General features: G+C 34.2%; 2 protein-coding genes across 3 annotated transcripts; one reads left to right on the top strand and one right to left on the bottom strand.

The window, feature by feature from the left end:
- Positions 1-1,241: 1,241 nt before the first annotated feature.
- LOC131150415 (ribosome biogenesis protein BRX1 homolog 2-like) lies at positions 1,242-18,457 on the top strand. 2 transcript variants are annotated; one of them, XM_058101127.1, is made up of 9 exons: positions 1,242-1,533; positions 2,458-2,674; positions 2,796-2,937; positions 3,127-3,205; positions 3,489-3,613; positions 5,525-5,626; positions 17,338-17,406; positions 17,484-17,582; positions 18,013-18,457. In XM_058101127.1, exons 2-9 carry the CDS (start codon positions 2,484-2,486, stop codon positions 18,142-18,144), a joined length of 939 nt encoding a protein of 312 aa, XP_057957110.1. In that variant the 5' UTR covers positions 1,242-1,533; positions 2,458-2,483; the 3' UTR covers positions 18,145-18,457. The 2 variants fall into 2 exon arrangements, with proteins under 2 accessions (XP_057957110.1, XP_057957103.1); XM_058101120.1 differs by lacking the exon at positions 18,013-18,457 and having other exon boundaries at positions 1,247-1,533; positions 17,484-17,901.
- Positions 18,458-20,889: 2,432 nt separating this feature from the next.
- On the bottom strand, positions 20,890-22,489 carry LOC131150403 (stem-specific protein TSJT1). The gene is made up of 4 exons (XM_058101113.1): positions 22,029-22,489; positions 21,686-21,926; positions 21,424-21,544; positions 20,890-21,295 (listed from the first exon to the last, which is right to left on the bottom strand). The coding sequence occupies exons 1-4, from the start codon at positions 22,235-22,237 to the stop codon at positions 21,096-21,098; spliced, it is 771 nt and encodes a 256-aa protein (XP_057957096.1). The 5' UTR covers positions 22,238-22,489; the 3' UTR covers positions 20,890-21,095.
- Positions 22,490-23,788: the final 1,299 nt, after the last annotated feature.

Raw genomic sequence — 23,788 nt, 5'->3', positions numbered from 1 at the left:
TTCAACATAAATTATATAACTCGATTCGCTTTACCAAGTCTAGTTAATCGTACCTCTAAATCGAATTAAATTGAATTAGAGGGCACAATCAAATCTTACTTGACCGAATTTTATTGCGATCAATTTTATTAACCAAAGTTAATCAAAATTAATGAAAGAAACACCCACTCCCTTCGAAATTTTTATTTCCTACAAGTTTGTGTATTGTACCACATTACCTTCAAGCCTTAGGTGGTTTAGGATAGTGATTGACAATTGAATTGCAGGATAATGTATGAATGGTGAGCATGGTGATGCGGCGAGCACCGAGTTGTGGAGGGTTGGTGGTTGGAGTAGTTGAAACCCGACAAAGATTGAAGATGCCGAGACTTGAGAGTGGGGAGAAGAATAGGGTGACTATTCTTGTGCTCTAATAATGAGAGTTAGTGGGATTATGGAGTTCTAGCCTACTTTGGATTTTGATAAATCACACACATTACATATAATTGTATATAATATATATGATTTTCGATCATTTAATTCGATTAATTGATCAAAGTTTGCCTTTGATAACTGAGCTATGAAAATTTTGAAGATTTAAGTCAAATCGATTAAATTCTAAGTATTCACCAAACTAATTTAATTAGTCTCTGTTAACAAATTTAGGGACTGATTGGCATTATTATAAAAAATTGGAGAAACGAAAACTAAAATCTAGAAACAGAAATTAAAAACTAGAAACTAACAATTAGTTTTGTTAACATTTATAAAACTAATACAAATTTAAAATTTAATTAAAAAAATTCTAATTTTCATATTTAAATCAAATAATTTTATAAAATATGATTAAAATAATAACATTATTAATAATGTATATTAAAAAAAATAGTATAATAAAAATAAAATTTTACAATAAAAATGTTATTAGACATGATAATTGAAAAATAGCAAATATATTTTGTAATTGGTTTTAGTATTTATTTTTAAAATTTATGTATATTTTTCTTTTAATTATATTTTATTAATTTTAAAATATATAAAATAAATAATTTAATCTAAAAAAATAATTTCTAAATATTAAAAATTATAATTGTTAAAATAATTGAAAATTATAAAATTTAATGTTTAATTTTTTTAAAATTAGTAAAAAATCGATAACATAAATAAAAGGTCGATAGCATAAATAAATGTATTTTTATAGTTTATTTTTTTTTTAATGCTAATCTAAATAGTAATATAATTGGTCCTAACGGCGAATTAAAAAATTACGGACCCATTTTAACGTGACTAGCTCTTTGTTTTCGTTTTGGGGGACGAAAACCCTAAACCCTACTCGTCTCCATACTCATTCTCCTTTACCATTAACAGGTACTGCCAGTCCTACCTCTCAGCCTTAACCCTCTTGATCTCTTCTAAGTGGGATGCACCATTGATCAACTGTTCTTGAAGGCGCAACGCTGGAGCTGTCCTTTCTATTACGCTGTGGCATAATCTCCAGCGCTTCCCTTTGGTTCTCTCTTACATCTCCAGCTTCTCCTCAATCCCTCTTCTGTGGTATGTATTCTATTTTCCTTTCAAGTTTATTTTTCCTGATTTAGGGTGGTCCTTGATTTTAGATTTTTTATTTGAGTTTTAATTAGTCAGGTCGTTTCGTTTAGGCTTTGAGTTACGTTTCTGATCTAGGCTTTTAGATATTTTAGTTCAATTTAGTATTTAATTTGTGTTTCTCATTATTGATTTCAGAATTACACTTTATTCTGATTCTGATTTTATGCTTTTAGGATTTATTTTTCTTCTAATAAGACTCAGCTGTTCTTTTATATTGAACCAAATCACATTGTACATGAAGCTGTTGAGTTCACTTCTCCAATTAATTTATTATAGTTTTCTGTCATTTTTATTTTTACTTTGATGTATTATTCAGTATTTTGTTGTTTGCTTAGAGCGCCTGCGACTGCATTAATGCGTTTCTATTTTTATATTTGCTTTATTTATTTATTTTTACTAACCTTTATGATATGATGCTCGGGGAAAGGCCCAAGTGTTGAAAAATCGAAGGGCCTTAATCTGTGGTATTGGTTAGCCTGATGATTTTGTTTGGTTAATATTTTGTTAATAGACTATATTTATGTTGCTTCGGCTGAAGAAAAATTTTAACTAAAACTTTTTTATTATTTCAATGGTTCAAACAAATTAACCATACGTATTGAATCCACAATGGCAACACAAAAGTGTTTTTGGGCCATCCAACTACTCACCCAAACTAGCAGAAGCTATCCAAACACCCCCCGAACCTGAATTACAATCAGATAGGCTAGTTAGGTGCAAGTTAATTGCCTCTAGTGTTTTGGCTTTATTTTGGTAAGACAAAACCTGGTAGCTGTTGTTATCATTCCTCCCTCTCTCTCTCTCTCTCTCTCTCTCTCCATTTTCCTGATTCTGGCATGCACTTATAATTATGCTTGTCAATTATTTTAGAATAATTTAGATTCGTAGAGGAACTGATGGGGAAGAAGAGAAAGCACAGTGAGGCTGAGGTACCCACACCTGCAAAGAAGGATGAAACTGCTGCGGAGAGACCTAAGCGGACGCTCTTTGGATGGAAAGAAAAGAATGAAGAGAAAGAAAATGATTCTTCACGTTTTAGGAACAAAGAGAAAGTGTTGGTTACTTGTTCACGGCGCATTAATTATAGGTGAGTTGACTCTCTTTGCAACAGCTATTTTGCATGTATTTTGTTGTTATTGTTATTGTTTTCCCATTTTTATAGAAATTTTAATGGTATTAATGATTTTTTTTTTTAAAAATGATTTTAGGTATCGGCATTTGATGTTGAATGTGGTGTCACTTTTGCCTCATTGTAAGAAGGATAATAAGGTTGAGTCTAAGGAAAGTAAGGGCACGACTTTGAATGAGCTGGTTGAGCTAAAGAACTGCTCTTCTTGTCTGTTTTTTGAGGTGAACTTTTGTTTAGTCATGCTTTTAATGCATAGATAGGAAGAATGCCAACGGTTTACAGGAAATTTGTATTTGATATGTTGATTTTTTATTATGAATTTGAGATTTCTTGTGTGTAGTTTATGTCAGTTTGTGACTTTACAGAGAGCATAAAGGCATAATTTAATTTCTTTATTTTATATTTTCCAGTGCAGGAAGCAGAAAGATCTGTATCTCTGGATGGCCAAATGTCCCAGTGGTCCATCTGTGAAATTCTTAGTTAATGCAGGTAACTTTCTCTTTGGTTCTAAACTATATGGTTGTATATCACTGGATGGCCAAATGCCCCAGTGGTCCATCTGTGAAATTCTTTGTTAATGCAGGTAACTTTCTCTTTGATTCTAAACTATATGGTTGTATAGGTTTTTAGATTGTGCAGTTTTTGAATTTTTGTCTCAAATTTTGTCAAATCTATTGATTTTTTTTTTTTTAAACTTGTGAACTAAATTTGGTTTTAAGTTCGAGTTTGGTTAAAAAAGGCCTTATTACTAAAACTTGTTTTTGTCTTTTAGTGCATACTATGGAAGAATTGAAGCTTACTGGAAATCATTTAATGGGTTCGCGTCCTATTTTGACTTTCTCAACCAATTTTGATAAGGACCTTCACTGGAAACTCTTGAAGGAGATGATCATTCAGGTATTTGATTTTGTTTCTGCTTTATTACGTGATAATAACTAGTAGCGTATCGTTCAACATGGTTATCGAACAAGTGATTCCCTTCTTTGCAAAAATTATTCATAAATTAGTTCCATTAAATTTTTTTGCCAACAACAAAATTTTTTTTTTTTTAATTGAAATTTTTTATGTTGGTGGTATTTATTTGTGTAATGCAAGGTGCTTCATTTCACAATCCATGACTGTGTGTGCCCTTTAACATGCAATTGGTAAAAAAGAAAGCTTAAGATAATATTGGTATGGTTAGTTGGGGTGTTCTATAGATTCTTTGTAGACATATATACAAACATATGTAAATGTATACCCACACACTTATATGCGCTCGCATGCAGACATGCTTTCTCTTACAGATGTGTTATAGTTGAAACACATCTGGGAGGGCTAAAGACAATATTGGTCTATTCTTAGTCTATGGTGTGGTAGTTGGGGTGTTCTAAGTTCTTAGACAATATTTCTCTTACAGATGTTGTCGTTGTTGTACATTTATGCTTACATATAAACTGTACACCTTCACATTAAGTCATGTGCACGTATAGACACACTTTCTCTAGTAGAACACATCTATAAGAGAGAGTTAAAGATAATTGGTCTAAGCCCTTACATATGTAATTCAGTTTAACACATGAAGAAAGAGCTAAAGAAAATATGGCCTCTGCTTAGTCTATGATGCGGTTAGTTGGATGTTCTATATAATAAAACACAAATGAAGAAAAAGGAAAGAGGTAAAAAAAAAAGAAGAAAGAAACAAACTTTTGGAAATTTGGGGAGCCCAAAACAAAATGAATGACATGATTAATGAAATGCGTGCTGGTGGAACGGTTGCATGTTGGAGATCGTTTAAATTGTCTAGCTCTTGCCCTTTCCTGCTGTTGCCTTTTCTTTATCAGCAACAATCAATGTTTTAAATTTTACTGTGGCTGGTTCTCTTCCTGGTTAGGCCATGCATAATAAATTGGCAAAGAAAAAGAAGGATTGTTGGCAGGTACTTTTGGATCCAGAGTCACGGTGCTAACAAGTAGATGGATGCCCTCCCATCCTTGCCAGCCTTTCTATTTGACAACACACCATGCATTCCCATCTGACCCCTGTCTGAAAATAACTTAATTTATTTTGTAAAAGACATGTCCTAGACACTTACAGATGTGTAGGGAACTATTTTGGATGTCCCTGGTCTTTCTAGTTTTTCATGCCTTTTATTGTTGGATTCATATTTGTTGTTGTAGCAACGTTTTTTCGTGCTTCCTTTTTTCATCATATGTTATTAATTTGATCACTTTATGAATGCGCAACGTAAAATTATGAAATATGAATGCAGTTAATGCACGTGGTTTGCATTTTTTGTAGATCGTGAGAAATAATACCTTAGTTCATCTTAATTTGTTTTACTTGAATAATTTACATCCCAAAGGAAAATCCAATACCAAGTATACCTGAATAGATATTTTGTTTTAATTAATTAATTGACATTTCCCGATCATGTTGTATCCTCATTTTCAAAATTTTCTGTATTGCTCTGTTGGTATATCATGTTATGTCCATATTCGTGTATATCTGTCCATGCTTCTTAGTTTTATTGTTTTTATTGAGACTTACTTTTGGCCATTATATCTTATTATGTTGGGTAGGCATTTAATTGTAGTACAAAGATAACAATGAGGATGTTGAAGGTCATTTGCAAGTGTGCCAAATGGATATAATTTTTTAAAAATAAATTTTCTAATCATAGATTGAATTTTGGCTTCTTTGTTTCCCCCCAAAAAAAAAGAAAAGAAAAAGAAAAAAACACTGTTGATCAAATAGACTGGTGACTTGTATTTGTGTCTATAGTTTTCTAAATTTAATATACTAACATTTCCTTTTGTTTTCTGTCAGATCTTTGGAGTTCCAAAGGAACACAGGAAGTCCAAACCTTATCATGATCATGTCTTTGTTTTCTCAATTGTTGATGATCACATATGGTTCCGGAATTACCAGGTTGGTGATATTCAAACTTTTAAACCACGTGACAAAATTCTGTTTGAAGTTCAGAGTTTGTGGCTGCCTTCTCCATTATATGCAATTTCGTACTATTTATTTATTTTTTTAATACTTTTCCCTGAGCTTTTGTTGAGCAAATGAAGTTCTTACGCCAAGGGGTCTGCACTCTGCAGTTGATTAGTTTGGTCAGTTTGATAAGGTTTTGGACCAAACTGAGGTAACCTTTTCTTCAGAAAATAATTAACACACAGAATACTTATAAATCCAAAATAATGGAAGCAAAAGTATGCAAGTTTAGTTCATTCAGTTTATCTGATTATGCCTCTTAACTCTAATTCTCGGAATATGCATAATACTTATTTCAAATTCAGAAATAGTATGGGGCTAGTAAGAATTAAGAAATTATAACTCAGTAATAAATTCATTTTTGACTTTCCCAAGCTGAAACAAAACTGAAAACTATATATTTTTTTCTTTTTTCTTTCTAGCTGTAGCAAACTAAATTTCCTAAGTAATTGAATCAAATTAACCAAGAAGAGTGTGTTTGGTTGTTTACCTCTATGGCTATATGCATTATAATTTTGTTATTTGTGTTGCTCTTATTGTGTTTATATTTTTCCATCTATTATGTGTTATAAGACACACGAATTGTTTAAGATTTAATACAAAAAGCAAAGCTAGCAGTGTATGAGAACACATTTATGTGAGTAACAAAATGAAAGACTAACATGTAACAACTTTTCACTCATTATAAGAGCTAAGGAGTCTCTTAGCGGTACACATGTACCAAAAGGTGTTTTGATAGTCAACCCTCAGTTTTTATTTACTTGAAAAGCCAATAAGCTTGTACAACTGTGGAAAACTTGTATAAGCCATAGACAATTTATGCACTAGAGTTGTAGTAGAATTGTAAAAATGTGTACAATCCCTCGAAAATTATAAATCCATATGCAAAATATATAGTGATATAGTTGTATGTCAAAAAGAACCCAAAGAAAATCATCTCCTATCTCCATCAATCATCAAAATCATCATCTCCAAGATCTGTGTCAATCTCATCATCATATACCTCATTCGTCTCAGATTTCCATCATTAGGGAACTCTTCTTCCTCATCATCTCCAACATCATCAATTTCTTAAATTTCATATTCTTTAATGGACTTCTTCCCCCTTTGTTAGTCCATAATGCCATGCTAGTCTTTTGGTCCCATAGAAAAGCTATTGACACAAAAATATTATGACTTAAGTAACTAATTTTTACTACTTGTAAAATAGTAGTTATTAATGAGTCACTAAGTAGTAAGCAACTGCCATTTAGGCTATAAATATAAAAGTCTAGCACATAAGTTACCTTTTTCTTTGATGACTAGATCTTCTTGATCTACCTCAAAGTATTCTTGGATGCCCATCCAAAAGTGTCCCTTGGAAGTTGATTTGGCAAATTGGATAAAATCTGTTAATTCAAACCAAATCCGTTCCACCTAAACCAACTCATGCCTGATTCGTGTGTGATGTAGGATGAGAAGCGGATATTTGGATGGATCATTTCAACCCAAAGGCCTATGTCAAAGAATAGGGTGAATGGTTTGTTGGGTCCAAAACCAAAATGTGCTTAGTTTGTTAGTTGTTTAAGTATGTGTGTGTAGTTTGTTTGTATTAGGATTATTTATGTTGGGGGCTTGTTTATAGTAATTGTGTATTTTAGGGGTATGTTTGTAACGCAATGTAGTTTTAGGGGTATGTGTGTAATTTCATGTGTTTAAAGGCTTTCTTATAAATAGTGTGTGAAAGCCATGATGTAGGTAGTTGTTAATGAATTTGAATTGAATTGAACGGAAGTTTTCCCCTGGTATGTTTTCTCGCCTTTCTTCCTCTTCTTTCTTCTCTTCTAATATTTCCATGGCTGCAGAACCTTGATGTTGCGCCTGCAAACAAGTCAGATATGAATTGCAATTTTTTCATCCGATTATTCACCAAATTTCACTTATGATCAAACCTGATCCACTTTGCTAGGTCTATGAGGATCACATAACTATCGTTGATTATAGAGATTTTCACGGTTTAAAGTTATGGAGGAATATGTTTTTAAGAATTTGATTTTAGAATAATTATGTTTTTTTAATATTTAAATTTATATAGAAAATTACATTTTGAATTGTGGGTTATGTTAATTTTTTATAATTATGGCTTAAAAACAGTTATGTTTTCTATTTAAATTTAGATGGTTAGTTGTTTTATTTTAATAACTTAGTTTAAGAATAGTTGTATTTTTTCATTTAGTAAATGTTTTACAATTTATCAAATTATAAATTGAAACACAACTTCAACGATTATGTTGTGAAATAATTTACTGATTGAATCAGGAAAAAAATTATTTTTAGGAATGACATATCTACCCATCACGATGTATTATCTGATTTGATTTATCACTTAATTGGGTCGGATATAAATTATAGTTTGTTAACCAATTATCCACCTAATCCATCATGGATTACCCAATCCGATTCACTTTGCTAGTGTAGAAAGTCCATTTTGTCCGGGGCCTTATATAGCAGAATTTGGGTTATTTTTAGGTCTAATTTTAGTGCCCATTTGGGCCTTTTCTTAGTTCAAATTTTGAATTTATGCATAATTGTGTTAAATATCCATTCATACTATAAAATGAGAAAATATAGGGAAAAAGAAACATAATTAAAGACATTGTAAATGAACAGAAAATGCAGAGAATAAAACAATTCAGTGGGCCAGCTAGCCTTCTCCATACTTGCACCTGCACACACAAAAGAATTTCAGTTAGGAAATTAGAATTCAAAACTAATTGGTTTTTAAATTTGATTGAACAATTTAAAACTGATTGGTCAGTCAAATTTAAATCAAGGTTCTTTCTTTAGCATATAAATAAGAGAGATTCAGCGAGCAATTGGGGAGAAATATTCGATAGGAACTGGCTATTGGAAAGGAGTGAAGGTAAAAGAAAGTTGAGAGATTGAAATTTGAAGTGAGGAGAAGGTTGGCATTTGGAGTCTACATTGAGGAATAGTGATACAAGTTGAGGCAGACAATGGGAGAAGCAGATAAGGGGAGGCACAGGCAACAGCAAACAGATTAAAAGGAAAAAGTGCAGAGGAGGATTGGGGTAGAGACAGCAAAGCTGAAGGGTTTCTGGAGGACGAAATGGTTAGTACCCTCCCTTTTAATTTTGTCTGTTTTGAGTGTGAGATTCAATTGAGTTCAGATTTAGAAAATTTAAAATTCAAAGAAATTAGTAATTCTCAAGAGAGAAATTCCAAACTGATTTTCTAAAAAAATTTTGAATAAAAATTCTGTGGCAATTCCCAATATCTAGACCCGGGTACTTGACCTGGATTCGAAAGTCTGAATACTAAATATTAGATGCGTGATCCGGATCCGAAAACCAGAATACTAAATACTAGATTCGGGAAAATTTAGATTTTAATACCCTTGGCCTGAAGACCCAGGACCCAGGTCAACCTTGACTTGAATTCATTTACCCGTCAACCCAAGCCCAATTAGCCCAGGTTAAGGTCCAATTTTATGCTCAAAATCAAAACCTAATTGGCCCAAATTAGCCTGATCCAACTCAACCCAGTTTAACCAAAACCGCATGGCCCAATAACATTAAACCCAATTTAACCCAAGTTAACTTTGTGAAACCCAACTGGCTGGGCCCAGTTGGGCTATTAACTTAAGCTAAACACCAAATCCAAACCCAACCATAGCTTAACCTTAGTTAATCAACCTTGGCCCTGTTTAGTTCACAAGAAACTAAAAGAAAATAGGAAAGAAAATGGAGGAAAAAGAAGAGAAAATGAATAAAAATGAAATCTAACTGATCCAAGTTCGGATCTGACGGCAGAGAGCTCAAGGCTTTCTGCTTGTGTGCCTTAAGTCTCTTGAAACCTGCAAAAATGAGAAACATAGAGTGAGGATGAGAAAAGAAGTCAAGGGAGAAAGAATCGAAAATGAGTGAGAAAGAGATTAGTGAGAAAAATAGAGAGAACGGTGAGAGAGAGGAAGAACAGAGAGATGTGAGAGTGAAATTCGGGAGGAGAAGAGAGAAAAGAAAAGAAAAGAAAAGAAAAGGTTTTTATATTAGATTAAAAAATTAATTAATTAGTGGGACACGTGTCACCGTTTGGACGATAACATGTGGTGCAGCTATGATTGTGCGCTTGGAGTGACGTGATGCGATCTTGGCCATCTTTTGTGTGTTTTCTTTGGACGGCCGTATTGTTGCCACATCAGTTATCCGTGTCAAACCCTTAGGGCCACTTGTATCTTGGCACATGGTGCGGGTGACTTCACACTACGTCATCCCTATTGTAATGAATTAGAAAAAATAAAAATTGGAAAAATAAAAAATGAAAAATAAAATTTTGCGCCATGTGTCGCCACCTTCGGCTGACACATGGTTGCCCTTCCTTGGATCGGGTCAGCTTGTTGACTTGGTTCAGATTGGTTAAACCAGTTTGTCCCATCCCGAACCGCCAATTTATTTTTAAATTCAAAAAAATAATTTTTAATTTTTAAAAATTGGAAAAAAATGGTTAAAAAGACTAGAAAAAATAAGGAAAATTTATTAAGAAAATCAGAAAAAATAAATGAAAATTATTTGAGTAATTTTTTACTCCGATAACAAAAAATGGAAAAAATGAAAATATAAAAAAAAAATTAAGAAAAATTCTTTGAAAATCTCATAAAATTGAAGGAAAATGCTAAAAAATTGAGAAAAAATTCTTGATAAATTTCGAAAAATTTTGGGAATGTTTTAAAGACTTTTTGCTTGATTTTTGTGAATTTGATTAATTATTTCATGTTTAAATATTTGTATATATTCTATTTTATGCGTGTGCGTTCCAATGATTAAACAAAGGGTAAAAAGATGTTTTAGATCTCACCTATATTAGTTGGGGGAGGTTTATCTATTAAGATCCCCTGTTTTGGAGGTCTTATTAGACACTCCTAAATCACACCTTATTTTATATTTCCTTTTGAAAATTTTAATTTTTTTTTTGGTTTATTAAGGAGTTAATTTAAGATCATTAGAATCAATTCAGGAATAATTCATAGTTAATTAGGTACCGTTCCTAGAATGGATGTGTAGGGAGTTAATTTTGTTGGTACCTTCTTATCGCATAATTGAACTCCCAATTCCGACTTTGATAAATGCAGACTAAGACTATTAATTCTTTGGCCTTAAGATTAGTCTAGAGACCAATCAACGAGTAGTAATTAGGTGAACTAACCACACCTAGGAAAATAATAGGTTAGTGGCGACTCCATCGAACCTTCAATATTATTAACCTTGCCACTCTGGACCCTTATCGTAGACGTTGTGACAGCTAGGTCTACTTGGAAGGCATGCATCTTCCTTCTCCATTAACCACACATCATTCCATCCAATGTTAGACAGATATGATTGTATGTTTCTCTATTCTTTTGCATCTTCAATTGTCTTGTATGTGAGTTAATATTAATATGATTTTAAATTGTGGTAGTGGGTAGTGTAACGTAACAGTAACGAGTGTAATAGGAAGCGGGAGTAACGAATGTTACATAATGGGAAGTGGGTGTAACGGCCGTGAATTTTTTTTTAAGCAGGCACAACCTTGTGCGTATTAGTGTATTTGCATGTTTCAAGCTTTTAACCACTCTTAGAAAGAGTTTTAGTATATTTTGGTCCTTTAGTTCAAGTAATTAAGTTGTTTGGTAACGGCAAGAAGTTAACATTTATTTTAAACCATCATTGATAGAAAAATTACATGTATGCATATTTGTACTTTCTCATTGTTCTTATGTGTGGTAAATTCTTATGTGTGCTAAAATAATTAATAAAAAAAAATACATCATACACTTCATTAATCTATTAGACATGTAAGGTATATGAATAATACTAATATACAATAAATAGGAAAGAAAAGAAGGTTGAAGTTGAATGGGGTGGTTGGTGTACTAGGTCTGTTAATGGTCCACATGGTGTTGTCTTGTGGAAAAATATTAGTCAGGGATGGTCTTCTTTTTCTTGCCATGTTCTATATGATATTGGAAATGGGTCTAAGGTGAAATTTTGGCAAGACCATTGGTGTGGTGAGACGTCTCTTGCAGTCAGCTATCCTGATTTGTATAGATTTTGCCGAGATAAAGAAGCTAGCATGGCTGAGCTTATGAAGTTTGATAATGGAGTCTTGTTTTGGGAATGTAAGTTTCTTTAGGGGTATGCATCTTTGGGAATTAGAGGCCTTGGCTGGTTTTATGGATACCATATATGGTGCTTCGGTGAAGGGGTCTGGTGAGGATAAGATGTTCTGGAAATCTGATAGAGAGAAAGGCTTCTTGGTTAAAGGTTATTATGGTATTTTAATGGGCTCCAAAGATTGTGGCTTTCCTTGGAAAAGTATTTGGAAGCAGAAAATTCCATCTAGAGTAGCTTTTTTCGTTTGGACTGCTTCTGCTTTAAGGTTGGGATATTGGATTGGTGCTACATGTGCAAGTGTAATAATGAGACAGTTGATCATCTTTTTATTCATTGTCCGGTTGCAATGGACTTGTGGGTTATGGTATTTGGTTTGTTTGGAGTGAGCTGGGTTATGCCGCAATCTGTAGTGGGACTTCTAGCATGTTGGCAATGCAGCTTTGGTTGTTATCGAAATGGGTTTATTTGATTGATGGTTCCTCATTGTTTATTGTGGTGTCTTTGGAGGGAGAGAAATAGTAGGTGTTTTGAAGATAAGGAAAGATCCATTTTGGACCTAAAGCTATTTTTCTTTACAACTTTGATGGATTGGTTGGCTGCTTTGCGAAACCAATCATTTGCTTCTGTTTTTTATTTACTAGATTCTTGTAATTTCTGTTTGATTTGTTTACCCCATGAACACTCCTTGTGTAATTGGTGTTCATTTTTGTTATCAATAAACTTATTACTTATAAAATATATATATATATGCTGATAGTTAACATACTAGCAGTAACTAGCAAAATTAGCTGATTAATAAAAAAAAAATATTTTCCTAATAAGTTAGTATTTTCAAATTGTTAATTAATGCATCTATTATGAGTATTTAAAAAATAGTAAATTTTGTATCATTATCATCCTCATTATAATCTTTTTCTCTCCTCTCACCTCGTATTAGATTGAGAATGATTTATGAAGGGAGGGGAACAAAAGTAGGAAGAAAAAGTAAAAAATAAATAATTTTTTTTTGGCGTAACAATACTGTATTGGTTACGTAGTGGTCATAGATGCCTTTGCGTAATAGTCGCGGTCTGTGATGGCCGCTGCAGCCGTGATTTTTCTTCCTATTGATTTCGCAGTGTGTAACGGTAACGGGAGCCCAAAAACCATTATGTAATGGCGTTACATAACATAACGGTTGCGGCCATTAGTTAAATCCATGGATATTACACTTGGCAAATACAAGACCATTGAATCCTTGTTTCTCCAAATTGGTCCTTTCCTTTGGGTGAGTATGACAAAAAATGCTTGGATTTATCACACAACCCGTGGCTCTATAAGTAAGGGTAAGCGCCCATACAACCAGCTAGTGGAGCCCTTATATTCATTCTCATATCTTTTCTATCATAGTCCTTGTGCCCAAACTCATTATCACAATATAAATTATATCAACAAGGGTAGTGAGGGTGTATTTGTTTCAAGCTAAGGGTTGCTAGGCTTGATCCTTTATAATCCATGTTTGGTGCAAACAAAAATTGGATTGGACAAGATAGGAGGAGGGTCCTTCGTCCAAGCAAATGGACTCACTATGATGATTATCATATCTTGGGCTTGGTTGGTCATGAAAAGGGGTAGGGTAAGGATTAGCAAAAGGATATGAAAAGGAGTATGGTAGTAGCAATTAGACCAATTATTTACTGGTTTATTTTTAACTCTATTAATGTGGCCTTGCTCATTCCAAATAGATCTTCAACTTTATGGAACTTCTTCATTTTGTGCGTCATTCTTGCAACTTGTAATAATATTAAGGAACATCCTTTCAATGGTGGGATGTAGAACAGTTTTCATTACACTACTAGGGATGAAGTTGGGTTCCTAGTGGAGCTCGCAAAATAAGTTACTAGCATTATTAGGTTTGCATCACTTGACAAATAAGTAAAATCTCATTTGGTTAAGGATTCAAAAATGAGTTTCCATATTGTTGTTCTGGAAAATGAAAACAAGTGATTTTGTCATGTATTTTTTTTTTTTTTTTACTACTCAAAAATGCATTTGGTTGGCTGTTTTTGAAATTGTTCCTGAAAATGAATACAATTGAACTGTGTTTGGTTAAGGTTGATCCAAGAGACAATTTGTTAATAAAATAACAATTGTTGTTATTATATTATCATCATGGCTATTGTTATTTAAAAATGGGTTTTACCCCATACCCATGCATTCATTGCATCCGAAAAATTGTATCCAGGAACACATGAAACACCTTAAAATCATTTCCTGAAACTTATATTTTTAGGGGTGTTTTTGGATATGTTCCTAAAATGATTTTGTGAAAACACTTAACCAGCACACAAATTTTGTATATTTTTGTATCCTGCATTTTTGGACATAGAAAACTATATCTGAAACTTTTACCAAACAGGCTGTAAGAATATGCCTCTTTTTAAGTTCTTAACATTGAAATTCTTTTCATTTTGTTCCTCAGTTAATCCTTTGCTAAATAAATCCGTTGCCGGCTTTGTATCTCCTCCCACGAATCTTCTACACTTAGCAGAAGGGGAAATAAACTCTTTTAAGCAATGTTTGATAGATTTTCAAAATGTAGAATCATATAAGATAATCTTTTCCACCTAAAATGCGTCACTGATGTTTGAATATGGACTTCTGCACCGTTCTGCTAATATAAGTATGGTCTTTACCCATATAAGATAATCTCTTCCACGTAAAATGCGTCACTCTTGTTTGAATGTGGACTCCCATTATAATTTGCTTCTAGATACTCCTTAAAGTTAGTTAGACTGGAAAATATAGTCATCACCAGTTGAATCAATTCCTGATTGTGAACTTCATCAACAAGCTAAGGACCGAACCATAACAATAATTTTAAGCTCTGGTCCTCCTTGGTTTTGTTATGGCATCCTTGTGTATTTGCAACTTTTCAGTGCATTGAGCGGTGCATGGGGCTGAAAATGGAGATATACTATTTTGCATCAACATCTCACTTGCGTCGACAGTCACTTGCAGCAACATTAATTGAAGCTGTCTGTGACAACTTGAGATATACTTTCTTGTCCCTATTGCATCAACCATTGAATCAAGCAAACTTAATTAACTCCAAAAAAATATTTGAAATAGAAAAGTGACCACAGATTAAAGAGAACTTGTGTCACATGGTCTATTAGCAAGTGCTGCCTGTTCCATTAGAACATGCATTCAACATCAATGAGCGGTCTTTATCCATTCCTATTTATACTTCCGTAATAATGCATTCATGTTTCTAATTCATTCATTAAGAATATGCTCCTTGGTTGACGATAAAAGGGTAAGTTCTTTGTCATATTCTCCAACTGAAAGATCATATTTATAAGCAATGGGCTTTTCACTGAATTGAATGGTAAAACATGAACATATAATTGTATATATATATATGCACATATATAAGCACATGGGTTCTTGATCCTTCATTGTCAATAACGTGACTTGCTTATATATATACACACCATGGTTCTTAATCCTTCATCATTGCCAACAAGGTATCTTGCTTCCCGTTTAGTTGGAGAAAAGAGGAGTCTAAATTGAACAGTAAAGCATGAGCATATGTATTTATATACATATATCACTGCAATTCTTGATCCTTCACCATTGCCAACTAGGTGGCTTGCTTCTTCCCTTTTAGTTGGAGAAAAGAGTTCATTCACCAGTTCTCATTGTGCACCTTTTTTCCCTGCTTCTATGACCATCATAAGTATCTGGACAGATTTTTAGAGTGCTCAATATTTTCCCCTTCAAAAAGTTGTGCTACTTTTAAAATAGCCCAAACTTCATTGGATGTTTTGGAACCTTCTTCTCTCTTCTAGGAATGTGTGGAAAAAAGTGGATTTGAGAACTCCCTTTTGTAGACTAATAAAAGAATAATGTTTTCTTCTTGGGATTAGGAGAATCCTCAAGTTATTCTCTCTCCCAGAAAAGACAAATAAGTAAATAAATGGCAGTTAGTTCACTGATTGGGCTAATTCAAAGGTGTATCCTGATTCCTGGCAATCAACGCTAACAATGATCCAAACCCCTCCCCCCACCGGGTGGGTGCGCCCCAAAAAAAAAAACCAAAAAAAAAAAAAAGACACTGCCATGAGACACATTATGAACTGTCTTTAATTTGTTACATACCATGCCTCATACGAAATTGCAACAACGCAACTTACAAAATCAACCATATGCTTTACAATTTTATTTATTGGTTTCCCCAATTAATTCACCCATGGAACTAATTGTAGAATTGGTCAAGCATCAAAATTCCAAGACTCTACATATTTTTATATTTTTTGAGTTATAGATGAACTCTCATATTTGATATATATATTTAAGTACAAGCATTATCATTGTCAAAAATTTTGAAGACAAACTAAAATTGAAAATAAAATTGAGAACTAAGAAGTGAAAACCATCAATTATTGTTTTATTGCTAAAATTGAAAATATCCTGAAGAGATAATGAGTGCATTTTTTTTAAAATTTTTCTCTCAAATCAATAATGATATCCTTAAATCACTATCAAATTCTTCATCCTTAAGTTATTAGCATTTACTAGTAGTCTAGCATCGCTGTTATACTTCATTAGTCAGTATTTTGAAATAGATGTAAAACTCAAATGGATTAAAATATAATTAGAAATATTTAATGAAGGATGCAAAGAAAAAAATTAGAAGATTAAAGAGAAGAAATTACCTGGCGACTATGCATTTAATTCACTCTTTAGTATTGCAGGAATAATCCTACCTTATATTGAGGTTTGAAATTGATGAAATATATATACTATATTTTACCATTTATTTAATAAAAAGTGTTTGCAAAATTATTTAGTCTGTGACCAAGTGAATTTTGGATATTAAGGCATTGTGATTACTGAATTGAAAACTGCAAAATTTTGGTTCTGTTACATGAGTTGAAAAGACGTGCAATTGAAATTGGAAACCAAAAATTCAGACTCATTCTAGGCTTCTAGCTAAAGGAATCAGAAAAAAAAAACTAAATATGTAAGCATTAGATTGCTCAATTGAGTCAATTTTGCTGTTGCCCCTAATTATATATTTTGTAGGCTGGACATTGAATTAGTGGTGAATACCTTGTATAGAAGATATTTCTGATCTCGTAATATCTAGTCAATACCATTGTACAGTTTTTTGGTATTCTACACAAAGATATTATTATACTGATAATTTATGCGAAGCTGGAAAAGTCATAACTAGTCCTCTTCATAAGCTTATATGATTTTGCTTTTTGTCTTTTTTTTTTTTCGTTATGTGGATGACAAGCTATTTTCCAGTAAAGTGGTTTCTCAAAATAGGAATTTGCTTTCCTTCGTTTTGAAGGATTGTGGGTTTATAGCACTGTGAGATTCTAGCGTCATGTAGAATTATCTTTTTTCCCCTGGTACTATATATTTTCCATATATATTGTTATGGTGGGTTGTTAACTGTTAGTCATTATGATTTTCATAATTCTTTAATTTCTGAAACAGATATCTGTTCCTCATAATGAACCAGATAAAGTCGATCGAGGGGGCCTTGACAAAATGACTCTTGTTGAGGTTTGTATTGGGATGATTTGCACCTAACTGCATTATTTGGTTCTTGTGAATGTAATTTTGCTAATGTTTGTGGATAGGTTGGTCCAAGATTTTGTTTGAATCCAATCAAGATATTTGGTGGCAGCTTTGGGGGCCCAACATTGTATGAGAATCCATTTTACATATCACCAAATCAGGTGGTTTATCCTTCCATTTTCTTTTCATTGACGTTATATTTTTGGGGCCACTGTTATCTGTTTGTCATACAACAAATTCGTCTTCTTGTGGATTGCGTCTGGGATAAGAGATCCTATCCTTTAGGATATTATGTTAGCAGCCTTTTATGCATGTGTACTTACATTTTGAATCAAACCCCCACTAAAATGCCCAATGTGCCAGATGGTGTCCAACATGTATATAATCCAACAGATGACTAGCTTTGCTTCAATAATTAAGCAGATTAAATCCCAAACTGCTGGGACTTATTTTTTCCTCTTTCTTGGGGAAGAGGGGCCACCATAATTGTTTATAGCTCCAAAGATTCTGCCTGACCTCGCCAAACTGTGCTTCTGTTTTTCCACTGATCTCAACACTAATGGTGTATTATGACCATTGTTATGCTTCCAGATCCGTGCTTTAGAGAAAAAACAAAAAGGTGGTAAATATGCCAAGAAAGTCAAAGCCAAAACAAGGAGGAAGATGCATGAGCTATCGAATCCGTTGTTGGCCGATGAGTTTTCAGATATGTGGAAGGAATGATTTTAAATTAGCAGATGACAGATCATTCTGACGAATGAGCTATTTTGTTATGCATTCATTAGCTTCTGGTTTGAAGTGGATAGCTTTACTTGTTCAGTTCTCACTTGGTTTAGAGGATCCAAAAAATGATGTTTTTGAGTGGGTTGGCCACAGCCCAACGTCTTTCCTTCAATGGGATGGCCAATTCTTAAAATTTCCATGTACTATTTCCCCAACCTAAAGAGGGGGAAAACTAAACGAATGGACGAACATTATCACCATTTCAGTCATCTTAATACTCTATGAAATGCAACTTTTAATCCATTTAAATTTACACTGCATGCTTCTACTTTACAACTTGAATGTTATAATTCACCTTCCTCTGTAATATGGTTCATTGATTGTTTAACCATATAAGTGGAACACAACTGATCCAGGAAATCACATGCATCACTGTTCAAATTTTTTTTCATCTTTAGCTCATTTAAAAGCACTTGGGAGTTGAAAAACAGGATGCAGTGCGGGTAGGGTGCGGGGTTAGAGTAGGGTATCTTTCATGTTTGGGTATGTATGCCCTAATCTCTTGGGTAGGGACTCTGTTTACCGGCATTGCAACTTTGCCAATGTCTTGTTTAAGCAAATCAAGTAGTTGGTCCGTTCTTTTAACTGGTGCCTTTGTTTTCTAGTGCACTGCAAGTGGGATGTTGCTCAGAAAACTTAGCTACATGAATTCTTCATTATATTGTTGATCTGTGGTTCATATTTAGAAAGAGGATTATCAAGTTGTCATGAGAGGGACTTCGGTGCCCGACCCCTTACTAGATTGTTATGATATTGAGTTGGGTATATAATATAATATTGTTGTCATGGGAATATTGTAGATGTTTCAAACAGGATATATATGTATTTGTGGTTTGAAATTGAAATTCCAAGTCAATTTTTATTAATGATGTGGCAGAAATTGTATAGAAGTTTTGTGGACATAGGTTCTTATTGAACCACATAAGTCATTAGGATATTTTTTGTTATATTTTTCGTTCAACTAGTTTCACATGTGCGCTTAACCCCAAGGTGCTGTTTCACAGCAGTTGCCATTAGAGCACTAGGTTAGTGCTAATAAGTTTGACAAGAAATGAAACTTTAGCCTATGGGTGATTTGTCAATTCAACCAAAGATTTATAACAATGTGTAAATGAGAGAGAAATTATAGAAGATAGATGCAAATGATTTGATGCAACTAGAATAGAATCAATAGATTATTTTTAATTCAGTTGATTCTGTTTTGACAAAGGGTCTATTGGCGAAATTGGAGAGTATGCATATGGTGAAGAGTAATATCAATGCATGTGGTTTAAGTGATTTGCTTGGTGGATATGAGAATTGAAGATAAAAATGAAGCCTTTAACGTATCTACATGTTTAGGTGGATGAATAGGTCTAAAAGCTTTAGGAGGGTAAATATTTGTTCGGGTGGAGTTATGACTAATATTACACATTGTCAAATCATGTATAATTTTTTATTTTTTGTTTTTTTGTTTTTGTGTTTTTAATTTCTCCCTTTAGATTTGCTTTGTGCGCGGAGCGGATGACATGCTAACATATTCATAACATAAGTACCATTTGTAACCTTCAGGGTGTGGTTCAGGTGATAGTGCGGACTGTGAGAGTGCCTTTCACGAGGTCATGAGTTCAAACGAATTTCTTGAATTCCTGAATTTACCTTCTCTTTGGAGTTGTGGCGTCAACTTTAAGGGGTGTAGGATTAGTCACGTGGACCACAAAACGGACACGTGGATACCCGATGCGTAATTCAAAAAAAAAAAAAAAACATAATTATCACTTGCATATGCCAAAAGCGAAATCCTTTCTCCATTTTCCATCCTTCGAGAAGCTCTCATATTTAGGGACTCTATGAGTTCGAAAGACATTAAAAACAAAGGGTTATGCCTTGGAATATCTTTTTTAGCTCAGCTCAAACTATCCCAGGCCAATTTAGCATATCAGGATCCAACCTTAGGTGGCGCCATCAAGCAGCTACTCATTTTGAATCGTTCATTCAACTGTTTGGTGGTGTAATATGCACGCTGCTTTAACCTGGTTAATTTCACCATGGAGAGACCAGTTTCTTGCAAATAGTCTAGAATTTATCTTTCATCTCCGTATAGGAATAGGTAAGAGCTGAGTTGGCGATCTACGAATATAGGATTAGAGTTATTTCTTATGAATATGGATATGTAAGGGACTTTCGTTGGAGTGTCAATTAACATGCAACAGCAATATTGCCTCAGCAGTGTTTCTTGGAAGGGCATGATCCAGAGCATGGTTTGCTTTTGTTTTCTGTGAGCCACTTGGTACCGTAACGTGCATTGCCACTGCCCACTCTTGTTATTGATCTCAATTTTTCAGTGTCAAATATAATGTGTCATTAGCTAGAAATACCCATAGAGCATATAGCATCTAAGATACATGAATAAATAAATAAATAAAAGGTCTCCGAGCCTTGGAAGACAGCCTAATTATATTGCCAAAGCTAAAAAATAGTGTATACCCAAACCTCTGGAGTAAATATACTGTACAATCTCATTATTATAAATGAATCACATGATGAAACTTCCAATCCCACGTGAAAGTTCAAAACATTCATCAAAGATGTCAAGAACCCATCTCTTAGCACTTCTCATAAGACTCGGAGTCTCCTCTCCATCAATATATTTCTCGAAACAAAACAGACAGGAATGCAAAAAGGAAATTATTGCGATCTACCAAGTAATCACAAAGTAAGTATGTACGTTCAGTTTTTTGAGAATTCATTATTCATGGACTGACTCAGCGCCCAACACTACATATTCACACCCTAAACAGAGAGCATAAACCAAGGCAACACTTTTAAAAAAAGAAGTAAAAAATCAAATGACACAAAGGTTGCATTTTTCCCTTCCGAAGGAAACCCTGCAACAATTTTCAATTAATTAATTAAAGGGCATCACGGGAGGTCCAGTCCATCCAGTTCACTTCGCTGCCAACACGGGGCATGCTGTTGACCCTCGAGTATACATCAACCTTGAAGTTGGCGCCGCACATCGCTCCTTCGCTGTCTATCCTCGGCATCGCCTTCACTCTGTTCATCGGATGCTCAAAGCTCATCAAGCCTCCCTCGCTGTGGAACATGCATCCTGCAAAGCCATCCCCACCACACCCATTAATCAATTCTTTAACGGTCGGTTTATTTCGTACGTAGTTCAATTCAGAAGCCAAAATCATTATGAAACTAAGATGATCCAGTATCGAGCTAGTGCAGTACCTGCTGGAAAGGGCGCAAATGATTTTGCACACCCAGCCTTTATGGTCTCCAAGTCGTCAGAGATAACTACAGAGCCGTCGGCTGCGATACCCCAGAACAGCTTCACTCCTCCATCAGAACCCTGCGCACAAATAATTGGGATTTAAAACTTGATATTATACTTAAAAATTAACGAAGGGAATTGAGGAGGAGATAGAACATTTGTATAGATATCTGTCACTGTGAGTGTGTTTTTTTGGGTGGGGGGGGGGGGTGGTTATACCAGAGCGGTGAACACAGTTCCGGCCTTGCTATCAAAGACAACAAAGGCAAAGCTGCCGTCGAGATCCTTGACGACCTGATCAGCAGGGTAAGGACCCCTGTCTCGCAGAGTCCGGTACGCTTCTATCACCAGCATCGGCTCGTTGGTTCCCTTTGACACTCCGTACTGCCTGTTCAGCGCGCACAGGTTGTTCAACCTCCCAAGGAAGAGGCAGTATATGTCTTCGTACCCACAAAAACACCTGCAATTCAATTTCAATATGACTTCTTGATTACAACCCACAACCCTGTTAATTGAAAACTCGTCATTTACAGAGAGAGAGAGTGTGTGTGTCTGTGCTTGCCTCTGATCTTGGGAGAATGGGGAGGTGGGGCGAACGTAAGCAAGAGCAGTAGCATCGCCGAAGCAGAGGGAGAAGGTGTTGGCTGAAGGGTGAGAACTGAGGAACTCCTGGAGAGTTTCCCGTGGAAGCTTTTGCTTTCGTGAAGACGACCCAGGGCTGTTCAGCTCCTCCGGTGGATTCGCAAACCCCTTTTGGAAAATCGCCAACATTTTCTAAGTTTCTAACCAAGTTTTCTGTCAAGAAACCGAACACAATCCCAATCCCAAAAAGGAAAAAACAAAGTAAAACAGAGTTCTCCTTCTAAAATATTAGGCGAATTAAGGGGGAAGATGTGTTGCGGTGCGAAGGGATGTGTGGAATTTATAGGCGGCTGAAGACAAAAGTGTGGCGTAGAAGTGTCAGAATTATATCTCATTGTGGCGTGGAGTTTTGTTTTATGGATAAGTATGGGTCTGCTTCCCATTTCTTTTGTTTTTATTTATTTATTTATATCTGTGATCATGTGCTTTGATTTTCTGCTTCACCTAGGTACGTGTGAAGGTCGTGCCATGTGACATTGACTACAAGTGATCTTAGCCGTTCGTGTCGTGGGCTCACTGCATACATATTGCCAAGCCAGCTTCTTGATTCCATGTGCCCTTCCACTTTTTGTTCATCACTAGATACTTTCTGCTTCATTAAAAAGTATTATTAAATTTACAGATCACCTTAGCTATTGTTTAATGTTTGAGATGAGTTCTTGAATATTCTTGTGTTGGAACCATAGAACCTACAAGAATTAGGGAGATTGATAGCTTAAGTCGGTATTATTGGATGTTTAAGTTATTAGGGCTCAAAAATACGAAATGAAAATCATGTTATTTAATTTATGAGAAATTATTAGGGGATCTTTCTCTCCATCCTAGTGCATATTTTTTTAATGTTAGACATGTGATAAATTCGTCATATATTTATTAATATCAACTCATTCATGTACATAAATACGTGGATGGAGGGAGGTTCCTTGTATAATTTTTCTTTAATTTATATACTAAAAGATGCATCTAGTTAACTATTTTCAAAATTGTTTTCACTAGAGTTAAGTTTGGTTAAAATTAATTCAAGTAATAATTTTTATTGTTGTGAATTAAAATTACGTTTGATTATGGTTGATTCAAGTGATAAATTATTCTTAATAATTTATTATTATTAGCATTTTAATGTGCATTTTTCCTCGATTTTTTTATTGTATCAAAAAATTATATTCAAAGGAGAAATACTTGTAAAAGATCGTCCATTCACGTATGATTTGAAACAGACTAATTATAAGATATTTTATTAATATTTGAATCTATTGAAATAATGCCAGATCCACATCAAATTATAGGTCATATGTCTGGATCAAGTAATACTTATTAGGACGGGACGAGTCTTTGTGTATGAGCTTTATATATATAGGTGAATACCAATTTAATGTTATTGAGTCTTGGATTCAACTATGCTTATGAGCACTAATTGTCCATTATATATATATATATATATATATTTGATTACATAAGAACTCCAGCCACCAACGAACTTTTCGGACCCCCTAGTGCGGCACTAAATCTACGGATTAGCATCCTCCGTCCCTAGGTCTCACTGATCAAGGTAAAGTCTGAAATGCGGACATGCCTTCTGTGCATCAGTTGGACGTTCAACCAACTTGACCCGTGGGACACATCTCCATTACCATCCACAGTTCCACTAACTCATAAAGAACTCTCACCATCTACAATCCC

This window comes from Malania oleifera, chromosome 1 (genome assembly GCF_029873635.1).
Source record: "Malania oleifera isolate guangnan ecotype guangnan chromosome 1, ASM2987363v1, whole genome shotgun sequence".
Lineage (NCBI taxonomy): Eukaryota > Viridiplantae > Streptophyta > Magnoliopsida > Santalales > Ximeniaceae > Malania > Malania oleifera.
Note: the sequence above shows the minus strand (reverse complement) of the source record. Positions and strands in the feature narration are given on the sequence as shown.